This window comes from Entelurus aequoreus, linkage group LG11 (genome assembly GCF_033978785.1).
Source record: "Entelurus aequoreus isolate RoL-2023_Sb linkage group LG11, RoL_Eaeq_v1.1, whole genome shotgun sequence".
Classification (NCBI taxonomy): Eukaryota; Metazoa; Chordata; class Actinopteri; order Syngnathiformes; family Syngnathidae; genus Entelurus; species Entelurus aequoreus.
Window position 1 is genome coordinate 58,365,031 of NC_084741.1, and position 18,108 is coordinate 58,383,138.

General features: G+C 39.8%; 2 protein-coding genes across 5 annotated transcripts in view; one reads left to right on the top strand and one right to left on the bottom strand.

Annotated features, from left to right (window-relative positions):
- ube3d (ubiquitin protein ligase E3D) overlaps window positions 1-12,029 on the bottom strand; it is a 32,485-nt gene extending 20,456 nt beyond the window's left edge. The window contains exons 1-6 of one of the 2 annotated variants that reach the window (XM_062063617.1): window positions 11,906-12,029; window positions 9,081-9,292; window positions 5,887-5,977; window positions 4,898-5,117; window positions 203-275; window positions 40-118 (exon numbers count right to left, since the gene is read on the bottom strand). In XM_062063617.1, the coding sequence (XP_061919601.1) occupies window positions 40-118; window positions 203-275; window positions 4,898-5,117; window positions 5,887-5,977; window positions 9,081-9,258 (641 nt within the window). In that variant the 5' untranslated portion in view covers window positions 9,259-9,292; window positions 11,906-12,029. Of the gene's footprint in view, window positions 1-39; window positions 119-202; window positions 276-4,897; window positions 5,118-5,886; window positions 5,978-9,080; window positions 9,293-11,627; window positions 11,832-11,905 lie in introns of those variants that run through there. The other variant, XM_062063616.1, reaches the window with a different exon arrangement.
- Window positions 12,011-18,108, top strand: part of dop1a (DOP1 leucine zipper like protein A) — a 41,866-nt gene continuing 35,768 nt past the window's right edge. For all 3 annotated transcript variants that reach the window (XM_062063609.1, XM_062063611.1, XM_062063610.1), the window contains exons 1-4: window positions 12,011-12,320; window positions 14,931-15,104; window positions 16,637-16,818; window positions 16,896-17,066. In XM_062063609.1, the coding sequence (XP_061919593.1) occupies window positions 14,967-15,104; window positions 16,637-16,818; window positions 16,896-17,066 (491 nt within the window). In that variant the 5' untranslated portion in view covers window positions 12,011-12,320; window positions 14,931-14,966. The remainder of the gene's footprint in view (window positions 12,321-14,930; window positions 15,105-16,636; window positions 16,819-16,895; window positions 17,067-18,108) is intronic.

The following is an 18,108-nucleotide window of genomic DNA, read 5'->3' on the forward strand; positions in this document are numbered from 1 at the left end:
CCAAAAAAATAGCCAAATTTGACATAAAATATATCTTGCCTGTTAACTAAAGAATCTGGTTTACGGTCCCCCACAAGGGGCTCCACTACGACCTGTGTAATGTACAGTTTCAGGGTCTCTGTAAAACACAGCAGAAGACAGCTTTTAAATATCAAGATCATGAAGCAATGTATTAATGATGAAATATGTAAATGTACTATACCTGGCGTCAAAGCCTCTCCAAGCACTGATGAACAGCTTGTGCAGGACACAACTGCTTTTCTTTGGCACACTTTCTGATCATGATAAAAAACATATGGAAGAAATATTTTCAAATACTGCAGTTAAACAGACTGCACTAAGATTGTAATACAACCAAATGGAGAAATACTTGTTTTCCCTACAGAAGAAAGATCAGTTTTCACCTTGAGATTTTTTTTAGTTTAAATTCACTGATGCACTTGTGCGAAATGTGCGATCATTTTGAGCTTGTAAATTCAAAAAAGGTAAATGTTATTTTCCTGTTTACTATTTGGTTAATTGACCAAAGTTACATGTTTTATATTCCTTTCTGAACAGCTATTTGTCAAAAAAAAATAGTACTACTAATTTTATTCACAGGCAAATGTAGTGACTTTTTAATACAGCATATATGTATATAAATAATGAAAACAGCAGCCCAGTGTCAGTGCTGGTCAATACAGCTAATGAGTGTGCCACACATTCACTGAGGCATAATTTACCCATTACTACTCGCCACCAAAACCTGTAAATCTAAATATACTGTATTGTCTTAGGGTTCTGTCCTTTCTTTAGATTTTTACTGTGTAGGACAGAGTTGGACGTGCTGACAGAATTTTATGTTTCTTTTCCAAAATGTATCGTTGTCGCTCCTGCCAAACTGCATGGCAATTGGTCAAAAGATGCAGGCACGGCTCTGCAATTTATTGTGTACCCTGTTTTGCAATGAAGATGCGTATGTAAAATGTAAATTTATGAATGATAGAGCGCTTCATGTGAAATTCTACTACAAATGTTTTCCTTCGTCACTGGTTGGATTAATTACATTACCGGTATTCCCCAAGATTCCATGTGGTGCTTATCTCAAAAAGCTGTGGTATTTGGATCAAATCCCAGTCGAAGTAGAGTTGAGGGGGGGGGGTGCTGGAGCCTATATTTATGTTTAATTATGTTATATATTTTTTTCCTTTAAAAAATGTGTTTTAGTACAAAATATGCATAAAATTAAATTCATGTTTGATTAAAAAAAGTATAAAAATTGTTTCGCTGCACTCTAGTCCTTCACTCTCACGTTCCTCATCCACGAATCTTTCATCCTCGCTCAAATTAATGGGGTAATTGTCACTTTCTCGGTCCGAAATCGCTCTCGCTGCTGGTGTAAACAATGGGGAAATGTGAGGAGCCCTTCAACCTGCGACGTCACGCTACTTCCGGTACAGGCAAGGCTTTTTTTATCAGCGACCAAAAGTTGCGAACTTTTTCGTCGATGTTCTCTACTAAATCCTTTCAGCAAAAATATGGCAATATCGTGAAATGATCAAGTATGACACATAGAATGGATCTGCTATCCCCGTTTAAATAAAAAAAATTCATTTCAGTAGGCCTTTAATGGAGGTGTTTAGAGGTTTTTTAAAGGCTTACGGTAATAGGCAGAATAGAGCGACTCCCGTTGGCTCCATTGTAAACTGACTTTTGATTGCATTTATTCAATATTTAGAATTACATAAGGATTGTGAATGACAGGCAAAATTCCAAAAAAAAGTGCAGTTCTCCTTTGACCCTTAGATGCACATGCAGGGTCAAACAGTGACCCCACAGGTTGTTTTAAAAATCTTTGTTTTAAGTTTTATAAATCTTTAAAATCTAACCTAATTTGTTCATATTCCATGTATTCCTTGTAAAACACGTTTGTGACATGATTCCATTTGCATATGTATTTATTTTTTCATGAATTTTAAGAAATTTCAGTTTTTGTATCACTACATTACTCTTCCACAATAAAATTCTCCCCAGCAGTTCCCATGGAATCTTCTGTGAACCTTTCATTCTTAGCAACTCTGAACCTGTGTGAAGTTGCCCCTCCCCCCACCTTGTCCAAATCTCCCCAAACGTGTCTTGTTCGTGCTACATGTGGGCTGCAACCATTTTCGTTTGTGCCGTTACGATTTGTAAGTTATTCTAAAATACATTTTCTGACTAGTGATGACATCCAGCCCCCCCACCTTGTCCTAATCACCCCAGAATTGTCCCAGTCGTTTGTGCTGCAACATTTTTTGTTTTTTAAGTTATTAAAACCAGCAGCCTGCCCCCCACCTTGTCAACACCTCCTCAAACCAGTACCAATTGTTTGTGCTACGTTTGTGCTGCAAAACTTTGTCCGAATCTCCCCAAACTAAATTGTTAGTACTTTGCTTGTGCTGCAAACATTTTCGTTTGTGCTGTTAACATTTTTAAGTTATTAACGTTTTATGGTTTTTATAGTATTTAAGTGTTATTATTCAAAAACAAACCCTCAACTATGTCAAAATCTCCCCAAACTTGACCCATTCATTGGTGCTTTGTTTGTGCTGCAAACATTTTCGGTCTAACTTGTACATATTTTAAGTTATTAACAAATTATGATTCATATGCATAAACCATAAAGTAACATGGCTGCTAGGGGCCAACTAGGATCCCTGTGGACCCTGCCCGACAAATGATCCAGGACGGATAGGAGGCATTGACTCAGAATCTGACATCTCAGATGTAGATGACCCAGAATATTGTCCCCCCCGCTGAACAAGACCAGTCAGACACAGACGTGTCCTCTGAAGAAGAAATTGACATCGTGTCCAACAGAATGAGCCGCAGGGGCTCTTACTGGGCAGAGTTACCTCCAAGTTAGGGTAAAACACCAAGCCACATTATTCTAAGGCTCGGTCCTGCATCCGGGTTGAGTACTGTCTCCCAAATAGATGCATGAAAGCGGTTCATGTCTGATAATATAAGAGGTGCTGACATGCACAAACACTTACTTATATGCATGTTGCTTTGTAAAAATGACCTCCTGGGTGGTGAGATTGCTGACCTCAGATGTGTAAGTGGGACAGTATTGACAGTTGCGTCAGATGTGAGAGATGACATCAGATATGTAAGTGGGACAATCAGAGATGCTTTGTATTAAAAGTTTATAGACGATGCCATAGAAACTGCTTGGGATAATGTTTACCCCACTTGTGGAAGAGTGGGTAGTGATACAAAAACTGCAATTTCTTAATATTATTGAAAAAATAAATACAAATGCAAATGGCCTAATGTCACACACATATTTCATGAGGAATACCTGGATTATGAAACTATTACAACTCTTTGTTTAAGATTTTGAAGAATAAAAACTCAGTTTATTGCAAAAAACGATTTGATTCTAATAGGGGTCATTTTTAAACCCACCAGTGGAAGAGTGTATGTATTAGTGGCTTGTGCATCCAAGGGTTCATTAATATTTACGTATAATACGCTACTGTATTTTAATGTTGGCCATTATGATGGTACTTGGAAAGCCAAGTGTTTTCTGAGGTGGTACTTGGTGAAAAAGTTTCAGAAGCACTGCCCTAGGATGAAAAAACTATAAAATTATACTTATTTTGGCTATTTGATCATCATGTCAGGATGTGTGTTTTATGGGCGCCCTCTACAGGGAAGAAATATTGCCATATCGATGTACATACTGCTCGCATTAAGTGGGTTAAACCAAACCTAGTTGAGAGAGTAGTGAGTTTAGAGGGTAAAAAGTAAACCCAAAATACTAAAACAATAAAACAAATGCAATTATTGTATGTAAAATATTGAATATCGTAGGCCAAGAGTCCCAAACATATTTGTTATTTGACAACGCAAATGTTAAAATTAGTGCTGATCATTTTTTTTAATCAGAAGAATCACACTTTTGAATTTGGAATAATCATGATTAATCACAGGTTACTTACTTGCATGATTTAAATTAACCTAAGAAAGACCCCAATATTTTGACACAAATGCCATTTTATTGTCCGAATGTCATGCAGGAACATTTTTTAAATGTTTTACTTAAATGCATGTCATATGATTAGGACTTGGTAACAGTACTATCCAAATTTCAGTCAAGGTGTATTTAGAAGTGTAATTTGCCAGCGAGAACACCTGTCTGAGTCTCCTCCCTCATCTTTGCACTGGTGTATCCATTGACCTGCTCACTGACCGTATAACAACACACACCTTTCAGGTAACCATCCACGGTTACGTTAAAGGAGCATGCATAGTCAAAATAAATTGTGTGATTAATCCGCATATATACATGATTAATGCAATATTTTTTTGCGAATAATCACATGGGTTAACTTGTTATTTTATAGCCTTAGTTAAAACAAAACAACAATGAGCCAAAAGTGAGTAAATATAAATAGGCTAGCCTTGACTGCAAGTTGGGGTGATGCTGGAGGATGATTGATGATTAAATGTCATGAAAACATCATGAAAATGAGAAAGTTGAAGCCATCGGGTGCCTAATTTAGAAAAAAGAAAGACAAAAAGGAAAAACAGTCCAAAGATACAAAGTATAGAACTACGTCATCACATTATGTATAAGATATTATAAATTAAATAAGGGTACTATTGCAGTTAGGACTGTTACTGCTTCCAGATGCCAGTTAAATTGTGCAAATAAGCTAAACTTATAATAGCACATCTCAAATAACTGATCATGCGACTTCTAAAAAAGCAAATGCGGGTGGTTTCAAAAAATGAAGCCTTGCATTCCCCTCAAATTTTAACACCTCTACATTGTTACACTGCAGCTTACATTTCTGCTAGTTTCACACCTTTTTTTTTTTTTTTATCCCTGCTGAGTCAGCAATCCTTTTCGGCCCCGCACATCACTCACCTTTGGATCTTCACTATCCTGCGCACCAGCGGAGCTTACTTCCTGCAGGAGAGTCTCTTCACAGCTGCCATCTCTGGCAAGGAGAAAGAAGGTGTCACCCAGTAAACAATCTTCTGTTCGGGGCAGCATCTTGCCGGCAAAAGGATCTGGATGGCAACACCAGTCGTCCACAAGGGAGTTCCAGTTGCCGTTTGGGAGAGGAAGAACCCGCTTGAACAATCTGAAGGCAAAGAAATGTTGCAATTTATTCATTCTTAAAATGTGATATAGTGAGTGTTTCCAAAGAAAATAGGTCACATTTTACACACTGACAGGCACACCTCAGTAGTTACTGTACATTGTGATTCTTTATATACTGTTTGATTGCATCTGCAAGTAAACACATACAAAATGCAAGCAAACAATGAAGCAAATCTTACTTGGATGACAATGCCCCACATTTACTAATTCCCCTATTCATTGTAAGAACAGCAATTTGACCACATATTAATAAAAAAAGTAATTAAAAGAATTTTAGTGCTGCACTCAGCAGTGGCATTATTACTGCAGAGCATTAAGTTACTTGTCAAACGATTACTGCAAATCACAATGAAACATGATGTTGTTTTAATTATAAACCTACAAACATTTCTGCACACTACTGGACAGCAGCAGTGACAGCGTTGAGAGGGCAAATAATAAGTGTTGGGCAACTTTTGGTAGGTCAGTGCTGAGAAATATACCCAAAGGGTCTCCATATAGCAGACATAGCAATTTTCAACATATCACAATGCTGACCATAGAAAGCTTCAGGCTAAAGGCAATGAGAGCAATACCACCGAAGCACCTTAAGGCAGGAAGCATTATTGTTTTTTAATAGGTAAAGCAGAACTTTATGTAATAGCAGCTCTACAGCCCAGTATACAGCAGCTCCATCCATCCATCATTTCTTTTCCCAGCTGTCACTGACACTGCTGATGTGACAATAAGGACACATTTCCAGTCCTCACCTGTCCTCGAGCAGTCTGGTTGTGCAGCTCTGACAGTAAAAGCAATAAGTCTCCTGTGCCCGCAGTGTCTTCACTATAGTGTCTGAGGTCTCTATGCGGGTGAAAGGGAATACAGAAATATATCAGGTTTGGTGAAGCAACAACCTTGAGAAAAGAGCATCAAACTATTAAAATACTGTCTGGGGTGGGAAGCACACAATCAGTCTGGTTTTAGTTTAAATGACTAAAGTTTACAGTGCATGTGTACTGGAGAAAAAAAACAACAGAACTCACAAGATTATATACAGTAGCACCTGGGTGTGGGAATTGTTGCCAATGAAGTTCCTGGCACTTTTTTAAGTCTAAAAAAGTCCCCGATGTGTGTATTTTACAGAGGTAATACGGTTTACAGAAGCAGAATGGTAAAAAAACGATAGCAATTTTTCCCATAAGAAATACTGTAAATCCAATAATCAATTTCTGAGACACACAAATATTACCAAAAACACATTTTATAGAGAATACAGTCGTTCCCACCCCACAGATACTAGCAATGACTGGCTAGAAATTTTGAATATTTTTCTGGTGTTATTGGAGACTGTACTCGTGTTTAGAGACTCTTTACTTCTGTTGCTTCATGTGCGTGACGAACAGCGAGAGCTGCAGCGAGCCTGACGTCGCACTTGATTCACACTGCTTTTCCAACTGAATTTTCTCTCCTTAAAAGACAGCCACTGTCCTCTTAATATTTGCGCATTGCACATTTTGGAGAGCACTGTCCGTGCAGCTTTAAACGGATATATTAAAGTACGTCCACATTGCAGACATGATGCCTCCGTTCTAGACAATCCTGTGTGTATTGCTTACGTCATCACATCAAGTTCCGTCAGTGCTGATCAAAGTCTTTTTTTCGGAGGCCACATTTTTCGGTGCCTCATTCAGTTGTCAATAGTGCGCAAATAATAGGCTGTATATATCCATTCATACATTATATTACTGTTACGACCTGCTATTGTTAATGTTTATGTTCATGTATTATTGATGTTCAGAGTTCCCATGATCATAATAAATAAATGATAAATGGGTTATACTTGTATAGCGCTTTTCTACCTTCAAGGTACTCAAAGCGCTTTGACAGTATTTCCACATTCACCCATTCACACACACATTCACACACTGATGGCGGGAGCTGTCATGCAAGGCGCTAACCAGCAGCCATCAGGAGCAAGGGTGAGGTGTCTTGCCCAAGGACACAACGGACGTGACTAGGATGGTAGAAGGTGGGGATTGAACCCCAGTAACCAGGTGGAGAATGAGGAAGTGCTGTTGTGTGTCTGGGACTCAGTGAAACACGGGGACGGACGTGTGTGCACATGTGTTGGAATTGGGCCTGTTGTTAGCAAACAATTGGCAATAAAAGTTAAAAAGAGCATCTGACTCTGTGTGAATTCTTCTGGACGCTATAATACATGATACTACTTTAATTTGTTTTCACGTAAAAAAAATTTATTTTTAAAGGTGTGACGGCTTTTATTTTGCTGTGGTGGACCACCACGCTCAAGCACCTTTAGGCGGAACTCTGAATGCATATAATTGATAACCTAATTTATTATTACAATAAGCCGTAAAAAACCTATCTGTGGGCTAAAAATGGCTCCTGGGCCGCACTTTGGACACCACTGATTTAGAGTGTTTCTTTTAAGGGAAGTGCAAGTACAACAGGAAGAGTTTAAAGAGTATGGATGCTTATGTTTTGTAAAGTTAATTATTACCTGAAGTACAACATTATAAGTTCCAGCATGTTAGACTTAGACTTAGACAAACGTTATTGATCCACAAGGCAAATTGTTGCACACAGTAGCTCAGTTACAAAGGATGGAAATGTTGTGACACTTTCATTCTTACTGAACTAATGATGGCACAGTGCTGTCATTTTCTTATGTAATAGAATGTGTTTGTTTATGCATTCTACAGGTAGTTAAGTTAAAAGTTAAAGTACCAATGATTGTCACACACACACTAGGTGTGGTGAAATTTGTCCTCTGCATTTGACCCATACCCTTGATCACCCCCTGGGAGGTGAGGGGAGCAGTGGGCAGCAGCGTAGCCGTGCCCGGGAATCATTTTTGGTGATTTAACCCCCAATTCCAACCCTTGATGCTGAGTGCCAAGCAGGGAGGTAATGGGTCCCATTTTTATAGTCTTTGGTATGACCCGGCCAGGGTTTGAACTCACAACCTACCGATCTCAGGGCGGACACTCTAGTTGAAGTATTCAAAAATAATCGAGACGAAAAACCTCGGGCAAACAATTTAATTGACAACCGAATCCTACAAAAAGTTACTCTCACGAAAAGCACTGTATTTTCTGTTAAACTTTTTCTACTTTATGCAATGGGTGATGTACATTTGATATGTTCACATTCCAGATGTCACGATAATTGATCACCGTTTTATATTAAAATGATCGAAAAACTGTGAATGATCACTGCACTTTAATAAAGTCCCAGAGTGACTGGCGCCAGCTCGCTAGCTTAAATGCCAACATGAAAACAAGATACATTTTCCCCATTAAAAAACAACATTCAACTTACATAAACACATTGCAACTAAGATATTAAATTGTGCACATTAAAACTACAAGTTGAGCTCTCTTAGAACAGAGTGATCGTTCTACACTAGTAATAGGAATAACAGCACGAGGTGTTTTTACGGTGCATTCAAGGATCGCTGAACAGAGTAGGACGCCACAACCCCCGCCTTAAATAATAATAATAGATTTTACTTGTCAGACACTTTTCAATTGAATTCATCTTAAAGTGCTACAATACAAACCCATATATAAGCTTAGCCACTAAAAGAGATATAATACAAAGAATAAAACTCTATCAGTGAAGCATAAGAAACACAAACAGAGCAAAAGATTATTAGTATTTTAGTTATTTTAAAAAAAATACTTGGTCAAATGATGTCAGTGTGTATCATAGTACTGACTACGTACTAGTAGGTATCTTTTGAGCCCACTCAACAATAACGCGATAATATTGATGAAATGTTGATATCGTTGCAACCCTCGTTCACATAAAAACAAGTGAGACTGTCCAGGGTTTCCTCATGATCAATTGAATATTGAATTACCCAGTTTTTATAGACTGAAGGAAATTATTTCAAACTAGGAAGAAATGCTGAGAGAGAAGATAAGGCCAATAGACATACCTTCAATGTTGTCATGTGAAACACTTATTCGCAGTCTGAAATGTAGCTCCTCTCTGCAGGATTCATCCCCCGCTGTCGGAATACAAGATTCCTCTTCATAGGAGAATCCTTGTGGCAAAGTTAAGGTCACCTTGCCTCTGGGGGTCAGGATGTGAAGAGAAGAATCTCCACCGGTCATGGTCACATCAGCAGGGTTTGCAGCAACATCTTTCCTACAGAAACGCGAGGAATGTGTTACACTTCTTAGAGCGAAAATACACTTTTAAGATGATGAAACTACCGAGCTTCACTGCATGCCACTTTCGTATTCAAGCATTCTTAGCACATCAACTATGATGGGATTCATCCATTTCTTTTGATGGTGTCAAAATTCACACAAGTACTTCATAGCTTGCACAAATACAAATTGTATATTTTTGAAGAGTGACATTTCATGTCAGTGCAACCACTAAAACATTTCATCACATCTCTATCAGAGATACCAAATGTTATCACATGGAATACTTGCATCCATCCATCCATTTTCTACCGCTTGTCCCTATCGGGGTCACGGGGGGTGCTGGAGCCTATCTCTGCTGCATTCGGGCAGAAGGCGGCGTACACCCTGGATAAGTCGCCACCTCATCACAGGGCCAACACAGATAGACAGACAATATTCACACTCACATTCACACACTAGGGCCAATTTAGTGTTGCCAATCAACCTATCCCCAGGTGCATGTCTTTGGAGGTGGGAGGAAACCGGAGTACCCGGAGGGAACCCACGGAGTCACGGGGAGAACATGCAAACTCCACACAGAAAGACCCCGAGCCCGGGGATCGAACCCAGGACCTTTGTCTTGCGAGGCGCATGCACTAACCCCTGTCTCACCGTGCTGCCCCATGGAATACTTATAATTCGTAATAATAGTATTATTCTCAGTCACATATATTTCCCTTGTAACATATTTGGGGTCATATTTTTCAACTATTCAAATGTGTTGTGAGAGTGAGACAATACAATGAAATGTTCCACAATACTAAATACTGTATCACATCAGAGAGGAGCCAAATGAGGTGGTTCGGGCATCTGGTCAGGATGCCACCCGAACGCCTCCCTAGGGAGGTGTTTAGGGCACGTCCGACCGGTAGGAGGCCACGGGGAAGACCCAGGACACGTTGGGAAGACTATGTCTCCCGGCTGGCCTGGGAACGCCTCGGGATCCCCCGGGAAGAGCTGGACGAAGTGGCTGGGGAGAGGAAAGTCTGGGCTTCCCTGCTTAGGCTGCCGCCCCCGCGACTCGACCTCAGATGTCTATTACCTGACACCTTTTATGTTAGCTACTTCTCTTTGTTTATAATGTCTATTTTCTGTTGGATTTACTCTCTATTTTATGCTGTAGCTGTTACATATACTGTAATATTGTGCATGGTAATTGTTATATATTGTATATATGATATAAACATATAATATAATATATCAGTATATATCCTATACTGTACATATATTATGTAAATATTACGTATATATGTTATATTTTATATTGCTTTCAGTCTATTGTATACCCGCATTGTCCTTTCCATCTTTTCCATCATTTGTAACTGAGCTACTGTGTGGAACAATTTCCCTTGTGGATCTATAACGTTTGTCTAAGTCTAAGATAAGCGGAAGAAGATGGATGGATGTATCACATCAAAATAAAAAAATAATGACTGCATTAAAAAGATAAAATTTCCATTTTTGTAGAAACTGAAAAATTTGGAAAAAAATGTTGGAATAAGAATAGTCAAGTCAAGTCAATAATATTTATATAGCGCTTTTCTCTAGTGACTCAAAGCGCTTTACATAGTGAAACCCAATATCTAAGTTACATTTAAACCAATGTGGGTGGCACTGGGAGCAGGTGGGTAAAGTGTCTTGCTCAAGGACACAACGGCAGTGACTAGGATGGCAGAAGCTAGGATCGAACCTGGAACCCTCAAGTTGCTGGCACGGCCACCCTACCAACCGAGCTATACCGCCCCAATAATAGCTGTAAATAATAGCTGGGACGCTGTAGAAGTGTACATAGCTGGCTATTATTCATATATTATATTATATATATAATATATTATATTATTTATTATTATTATTGTCTATTGTGAGCGAACTGTGATGCTGAATTTCCCCCAGGGATCAATAAAGAACTTTCTATTATATTCTATTAAATGTCATTATCTCCATCTAGCGACTTTTCCGGTGTACTGTACATATACAGTAGCTTCATCGTGCAGGAGCATGCAGATTAAGAATAATGTTTAGAAAATAGTAGACTATATTTGCACATTTTACAACTAATAAAAAGGAATTCAAATGTGTAAATATGGTTAAAAAGAACGAACGTATGGACAAAATGCTCAATATCTTAGTTTATTGTAATTTAACAACAGCTACCTTGTATAAATAGTAATACATAATATAAATATGTTGCTTCAACTCGGCTAATGTTAGAGATTAAGCCTAATTTAGCATGCATTTAGTTAGCATAAACAATGAATGTGAATGAACTTGCACGTTACTATATTCACCCGATTATAAGAGATCCACATCGCAGCCTTTTCCTCAGCTCGAGAAAGACTCCGACTTCGTGTGTCTTGGCCGACATCTCCACAAGAAAGAAAGAAATCTAATATATTAGATATAATCCACAAAAAACACTATGGAAACACAACACTCTGGCAGCAGTATTGGCGCTGCTCTGCGGCGTGACCATTTTGTAAGTTGCACCATTTGGAAAACGAGCATCGGCTTGAATATTTCAAAATAACACACCAACTAAACACTGTTTCGAGTGTGTGATGCATATCTATGCTTTTGTTCTGAAATAATTCTAGCATCATTTCCGTTTGGTCTATGTGTGGCTTTACAAGCAAGGAGAGGCGGAAGACTTGCATGCGGAAAAGGTATGTTACGTCGGACGTGCTGCGAATCCGCAGTGCAGTCTGGGAGCTGTCAGCCCCCCTGCCTTTGAACCTCTGATGATGAGCTCATGGTTTTATTTGTACATAGCGAGATGAAGCACACCGGAAATATGTAGCATGTACTCCGCCACTGTCTGCGAGCGACGCCCGATTGCCAAAAGATTAAAGCGAGTGACAAAGATGCCGGGCCCTTCATCTCCATTCTTTTAGCAACCTGCTAGCAACCGTTAGCGTCAGCCCATTTACTCCTCAAACCGCGCTCGTGTTTGAATGACACCTTTCGGCCTTTAAGATACGACGGTAAGCTTTTCATAACAGTTTGATATTTGTGGAGTGTTGTTGTTTTTCGCTGTCAACACACGTAATTAAATACAGTTAGCTTTTGGCCTTAGCAACTACTGTACAATGTTGTGTACATTATGGGGACTACAGGATGTCAACAACCGCAAACGCACATTTGTAGGGTTTCTATATTAGAACAATATGTATGTATCGTTTCCTTATTAATGTTGTTGACACACAAGCTTGGCACTCAGCATCAAGGGTTGGAATTGGGGGTTAAATCACCAAAAATGATTCCCGAGCGCGGCCACCGCTGCTGCTCACTGCTCCCCTCACCTCCCTGGGGGTGGAACAAGGGGATGGGTCAAAATGCTGAGGGTAATTTCACTACACCTAATTAAGTTAAAGTTGCAATGGGGCGGTATAGCTCGGTTGGCAGAGTGGCCGTGCCACCAACTTGAGGGTTCCAGGTTCGATCCCCACTTCCGCCATTCTAGTCACTGCCGTTGTGTCCTTGGGCATGACACTTTGCCCGGTGCCACCCACACTGGTTTAAATGTAACTTGGATATTGGGTTTCACTATGTAAAAGCGCTTTGAGTCACTAGAGAAAAGTGCTATATAAATATAATTCACTTCACTTCACACACACTTCAATGATTGTCACACACACACTAGGTGTGGCGAAATTTGCCCTCTGCATTTGAGCCATCCCCTTGTTCCACCCCCTGGGAGGTGAGAGGAGCAGTGGGCAGGAGCAGTGGGCAGCAGCTGTGGCTGCGCCCGGGAATCATTTTGGTGATTTAACCCCCAATTCCAGCCCTTGATGCTGAGTGCCAAGCAGGGAGGTAATTTTTATAATCTGTGGTATGACTTGGCCGGGGTTTGAACTCACGACCTACTGATCTCAGGGCGGACACTCTAACCACAAGGCCACTGATCAAGTGTGTGTGTGTGTGTGTGACTATCAGTGGTACTTTGGGGCGGTATGGCTCGGTTGGTAGAGTGGCCGTGCCAGCAACTTGAGGGTTCCAGGTTTGATCCCCACTTCCGCCATCCTAGTCACTGCTGTTGTGTCCTTGGGCAAGACACTTTACCCACCCGCTCCAAGTGCCACCCACACTGGTTTAAATGTAACTTAGATAATGGGTTTCACTATGTAAAAGCGCTTTGAGTCACTAGAGAAAAGTGCTATATAAATATAATTCACTTCACTTCACACACACTTCAATGATTGTCACACACACACTACGTGTGGCGAAATTTGTCCTCTGCATTTGACCCATCCCCTTGTTCCACCCCCTGGGAAGTGAGGGGAGCAGTGGGCAGCAGCGGTGGCCGTGCCTGGGAATCATTTTGGTGATTTAACCCCCAATTCCAGCCCTTGATGCTGAGTGCCAACCAGGGAGGTAATTTTTATAATCTTTGGTATGACTTGGCCGGGGTTTGAACTCACGACCTACTGATCTCAGGGTGGACACTCTAACCACAAGGCCACTGAGCAAGTGTGTGTGTGTGTGTGACTATCAGTGGTACTTTGGGGCGGTATAGCTCGGTTGATAGAGTGGCCGTGCCAGCAACTTCAGGGTTCCAGGTTTGATCCCCACTTCCGCCATCCTAGTCACTGCCGTTGTGTCCTTGGGCAAGACACTTTACCCACCCGCTCCCAGTGCCACCCACACTGGTTTAAATGTAACTTAGATATTGGGTTTCACTATGTAAAAGCGCTTTATAAATATAATTCACTTCACACACACTTCAATGATTGTCACACACACAGTAGGTGTGGTGAAATTTGTCCTCTGCATTTGACCTATCCCGTTGTTCCACCCCCTGGGAGGTGAGGGTAGCAGTGGGCAGCAGCGGTGGCCGCGCCCGGGAATCATTTTGGTGATTTAACCCCCAATTCCAGCCCTTGGGCTGAGTGCTAAGCAGGGAGTGATCTTACTACTACTACTACCATGTGTCATTATAAAAAGTCACATTTAATTTTTGTAACTGTATGTAGTCATGAGGTTTATTTTGATTTACTTAATAAACCAACATACAATATATTCATCAGATGATGTAAACAGTATGTATGCTAATGGAATGCACTGAACAGTGTCCCCAGCAGAGAGCACCCAAGTCTAATCTTTAAAAAAAATATCATAACTGACCAGCAGTCATATGACATAATCCTAGCAACTTCCAACAACCACTGTCATACAACAGGCAAAACCTATCATATTGTATGTATTCATTTTTACTGCAAGTCCTCATTGGGGCAATGGTTAAAGCATTCAAGTAGGTAAAACATAGCCATTTTCTATGTTTTGATGATTTAATAATAATATTAATGATGGACTAGATTTATATAGCGCTTTTGTAGACGCTCAAAGCGCTTCACAGAGAAGTGAGAACCCATCATTCATTCACTCTACAGTCAAACATTGATTTCTGCTTTACCTACCGAGTCATAAAGGTGGAACGAGAATATGACCACATCTGCTGGAGTCAGGCTTTGTTCTCCTGATTGTGTATGACTCAGTGTCTCTAACTGACCAGGCCTGATCCACTAACTAGCTATCACATGTTTTTAGTGTTTTGGCATTAAACATAATTAGTTGCTTGTATGTCTTTGGCACAGGTGTGATGTGAGGATAGCACAATAACCACCAGGAGAATGAATGCAGAGGAAGTGGAGCTGCTCGGTGACTCCAAGTACAGGAACTATGTGGCAGCGGTGGATAAAGCCCTTAAGAGCTTTGAGTACTCTAGTGAGTGGGCAGACCTCATCTCGGCTCTTGGCAAGCTCAACAAGGTACTGATTTCACTATGTAATTTGTACACTGCACTACCTGCACATGAAGAGAACTAACATTGATCCCCAGCAACTTTCCGAACCATCAAACAGGTTTATATGTGGTTATAGTGTATATATATTTTGTCATTCTGTTTTGCATACTCTTGGAGTCAACATGTGCATAGTCATGTACATAGTGTCATGTACATAGTGTATATACCCACCACCTCCCCATTTTTTGTATATATGGTTTTTCAAATCACCTGGCATGTATACTGTGTATATGTACACAATTTATCATTTTTTTTATATACATGTTACAGGTTATATATCTTTTATTATTGAATGTATCAAAAGTGATGAATATTTAATGGCCCTCAATGGAAACAAGCCTTTTGGCTTTTTGTGCCATCCATTTGCCTTTTTAAAGCATTAAATGGATTAAATTCTTTAAGATGTCAATAAACTTCTCAATCAATCAATCAAACATGAGTAGTGTCCATAAAAACTTTAGAAATACCTGTGAATTTCAAAAATGTTTGATACTTATTCGATACTATGATTTAAAAAAATAAAATAAAACTGAACCCACACTTTCAAAACTCACTACTTTTTTGAAAACTTTCAAGTATTTTGGATCATTGTACTTTAACATCTTTTTGCATTACATTTAAAATTGCAGAAGCAGCTTCGAAGAGGTAACTATACATTCAAAAAAGAACAACCTTGACCTGTAGCCTCCCAGGATCTCAAAACAAGCAATACTGCACTCATAGATATGCTCATAAATAACAGCAATAGTCAACTACTTTACATTCTAAACAGAACAGCAGTGTCGTGTAGAATATTGTTCTTAATATTCTTTCAGGATGGTGGTAATTTGTAGTGAAACAAAAAAAGGCTAAACATATACTTAAAGCCAAATCTTTCTATCTTTTTATTAATTTTTAGTGTCAATTTCTTTGTTTATTTGCTGTCTACACTTTCGCCGGGCTTGTGGTGGTGGATCTCCACTCTCAGTAGTGCAACAAAAAACTTTGCCTTTCATGAACGCTTGTTTTTGATTAGCAAATAAATGCATGACGTAAGAAACACTCCACTTTGTCACTTTCTTCTCTCATTTCACTTTTAATGCGTACCTCGAAACAGTGACAACACAGATCTCTTCTGCTACGTCTTTCTCTGGTGAAGCAGGTGTGCATTATGCATACTGCCACTGTAGCATTATAATTTGTTTTTGAGTGAGGGAAAACCAACAACACAAAATCCACATTTGTGGCAGGCTGACACGAGTAAGTAAATATATTGGAAACACTGGATAATTTTTTTAAGCTGACTCAGTGGTCACACAACAAGAATTGACAAGGCTCGCCGAGCAAAAGGTGTTGGACAGTCTTTAGTACTAATGATACTGAAAAAAGCTGGTCTCAATGTATTTGTTGCATGTTGCTATTGAAATATAGATACCTTTGACACCCCTATAAGAAAGAGAATGGCGAAGATGATCACCTTGTAGTATTATTTTTAACGATGCTTTATTGTTCACTCAGGTTTTGCAGAACAATGCAAAATACCAGGTGGTCCCCAAGAAGCTGACAATAGGCAAAAGGCTGGCCCAGTGCCTCCATCCTGCCCTGCCCAGTGGAGTCCACCGAAAGGCCTTGGAGACCTATGAGATCATCTTTAAGATCATTGGTCCCAAGAGGCTAGCCAAAGATCTTTTCCTTTATAGGTAATACCGTTGTTGTGATAGATGTCAATAAAGTTACACTCCACACATTGTTGTTAACAGTTTCTTCTGCACCACAGCTCTGGTCTCTTCCCTTTACTCACCAATGCTGCCATGTCTGTGAAGCCTGTGCTGCTGGGTCTCTATGAGATCTACTACCTGCCTCTTGGGAAGACGCTAAAGCCCGGCCTACAGGGTCTCCTCACTGGGGTGTTGCCTGGCCTTGAGGAGGGTTCTGAGTACTATGACAGGTAAGACCATTGATGAGTTACCCCCCTTGCAAATACATGACCATTCCATGATTTTAACAGTAGGTTTTAGGCATGAAACAGTACTGTAAGAAACGCAGTATCGACATTTAGAAATTCTCACAATAATGCCGTGGCATGTGACAGTACCAAACGAGGACTTGGAGTACTCCTATCAGTGGAATCTTTTTCTGAGTGGCCCAATTTGAACTACATCTCCCACGATCCCCTACGCGGTGCAGATGAGCAGATGGTAAAACTATTGGTATCTCCTGTAAAGTTTATTTCCTTTTGGCGTAACTCCTCTTGAGGGAGCGCAGATATGCACACATGCCACACCGCGACTTCTACAACAAGTCGGGGAATATAAGTAATATGAAAAGACATTTGATGAAACCCTCACCCGGAAAATATCCTTAGGGTGAATTGTGAAACCAAGAAGCCAGCCAGGCCAAACATCAACTTGTGAAGCATTTACATTAATACAAGTTGAATTATTAGTTCAAACTGAAACTAAAAACTAAACTGAACAATATTGTTTTCCGGTTGTTACACTGAATGTGTATATACATTGTCAGTTTAAATACTTTTTTAAAATATATTTGCTTGGACACTGGATGCCATTATTTGCGCGTAAACTGCTCCCCAAGGGGATGGGTCAAATGCAGAGGACAAATTTCACCACACCTAGTGTGTGTGTGACAATCATTGGTACTTTAACTTTAACTTTAAAATGCCTGTTTGTTGTAATAATACAAATGATTACAACATTTGAGCATTATGTTCGTGTTCAATTACAGTGACTGTGTTAATCCTTTAACATTCCTGCCACTTCATTTTACAAACTGTAGCATTTTTTACCAACATCCTTTTTTTGGACAATACCGCAATAATACCATGCCGTGGCCGTATGACGATATGGTACCATGAGATTTTTGATGTTGTTACAACCCTAGTAGGTTTATTCTAACGGAGAGGCACCAAATAATAACAACATGTATGTATGGATGGACCGTTCATTTCTTTGAATGGTGTAAACTTACAA